Source organism: Penaeus vannamei, chromosome 12 (genome assembly GCF_042767895.1).
Source record: "Penaeus vannamei isolate JL-2024 chromosome 12, ASM4276789v1, whole genome shotgun sequence".
NCBI classification, from domain to species: Eukaryota; Metazoa; Arthropoda; class Malacostraca; order Decapoda; family Penaeidae; genus Penaeus; species Penaeus vannamei.
Genome location: NC_091560.1, coordinates 36,822,633 through 36,823,342, shown reverse-complemented (window position 1 = coordinate 36,823,342; position 710 = coordinate 36,822,633). Strand labels below are relative to the sequence as shown.

Genomic DNA, 710 nt, shown 5'->3' with positions numbered 1-710 from the left:
AAATGCCTCCTACTGAGTGATCATTGGAATGGCGTTCGGAACCTTTGAGTTGTTAACGTATCTTTAACGTGTTTTGAACTATATCAAAATAAGTGAAGTAGTGAATTGATATATAGTTACATATCGTATGAGACCGGTGTAAAATAAGTGATGTGAAAAATGATTTACTTACATCATATTGAAATTTCAACGTTTCCGACGACAGGCAGGATCTCGGTAGGCGAATCGAACGCGGGGAGTTCCAGTTATCACTGCGCAACATCGAAAGTTATTTAAAAATTCCTCCATTAATAACTTAAGGATTTTGTGAATTGTGTGAACGGGCGAGGAGAGCAGGGGGGAAGAAAAGCGTCCCCCGGAGCAGACAGAGGAGCCAGGAACCCCCAGGGACGAGAAAATAAGGCGAGCGCCAGGGACGAGGAGGCGAGACAAGCCAAAGCCGTAACTTCCTTTAGTCTTTATGATTCATCGGAGGAGAAGATCATAACAACGCTTATTTGGGCTTTTTATTAGTGGGGGGGATTCCAAAGCGCACCATGGCCAGAGAGTACGACCACCTCTTCAAACTGCTCATCATAGGAGACTCAGGTGAGGAGAGAAAAGAGAGGGAAAGGGAGAAATATGGATGATGAGTAGGAGGAAGAGGAGGAGGAGAGGACCCAGCTCCTCCCACCGTCCTCTCCCTTCTCTCTCTCTCTTATCTCCCTTTT

The 710-nt window shown here is 45.6% G+C and overlaps 1 protein-coding gene across 1 annotated transcript in view; it reads left to right on the top strand.

The window, feature by feature from the left end:
* The first annotated feature begins 207 nt into the window (after window positions 1-207).
* Rab35 (RAS oncogene family member Rab35) overlaps window positions 208-710 on the top strand; it is a 37,636-nt gene continuing 37,133 nt past the window's right edge. Inside the window, exon 1 of the mRNA XM_070128250.1 lies at window positions 208-588. Within this exon, the coding sequence (XP_069984351.1) occupies window positions 537-588 (52 nt within the window). The 5' untranslated portion in view covers window positions 208-536. The remainder of the gene's footprint in view (window positions 589-710) is intronic.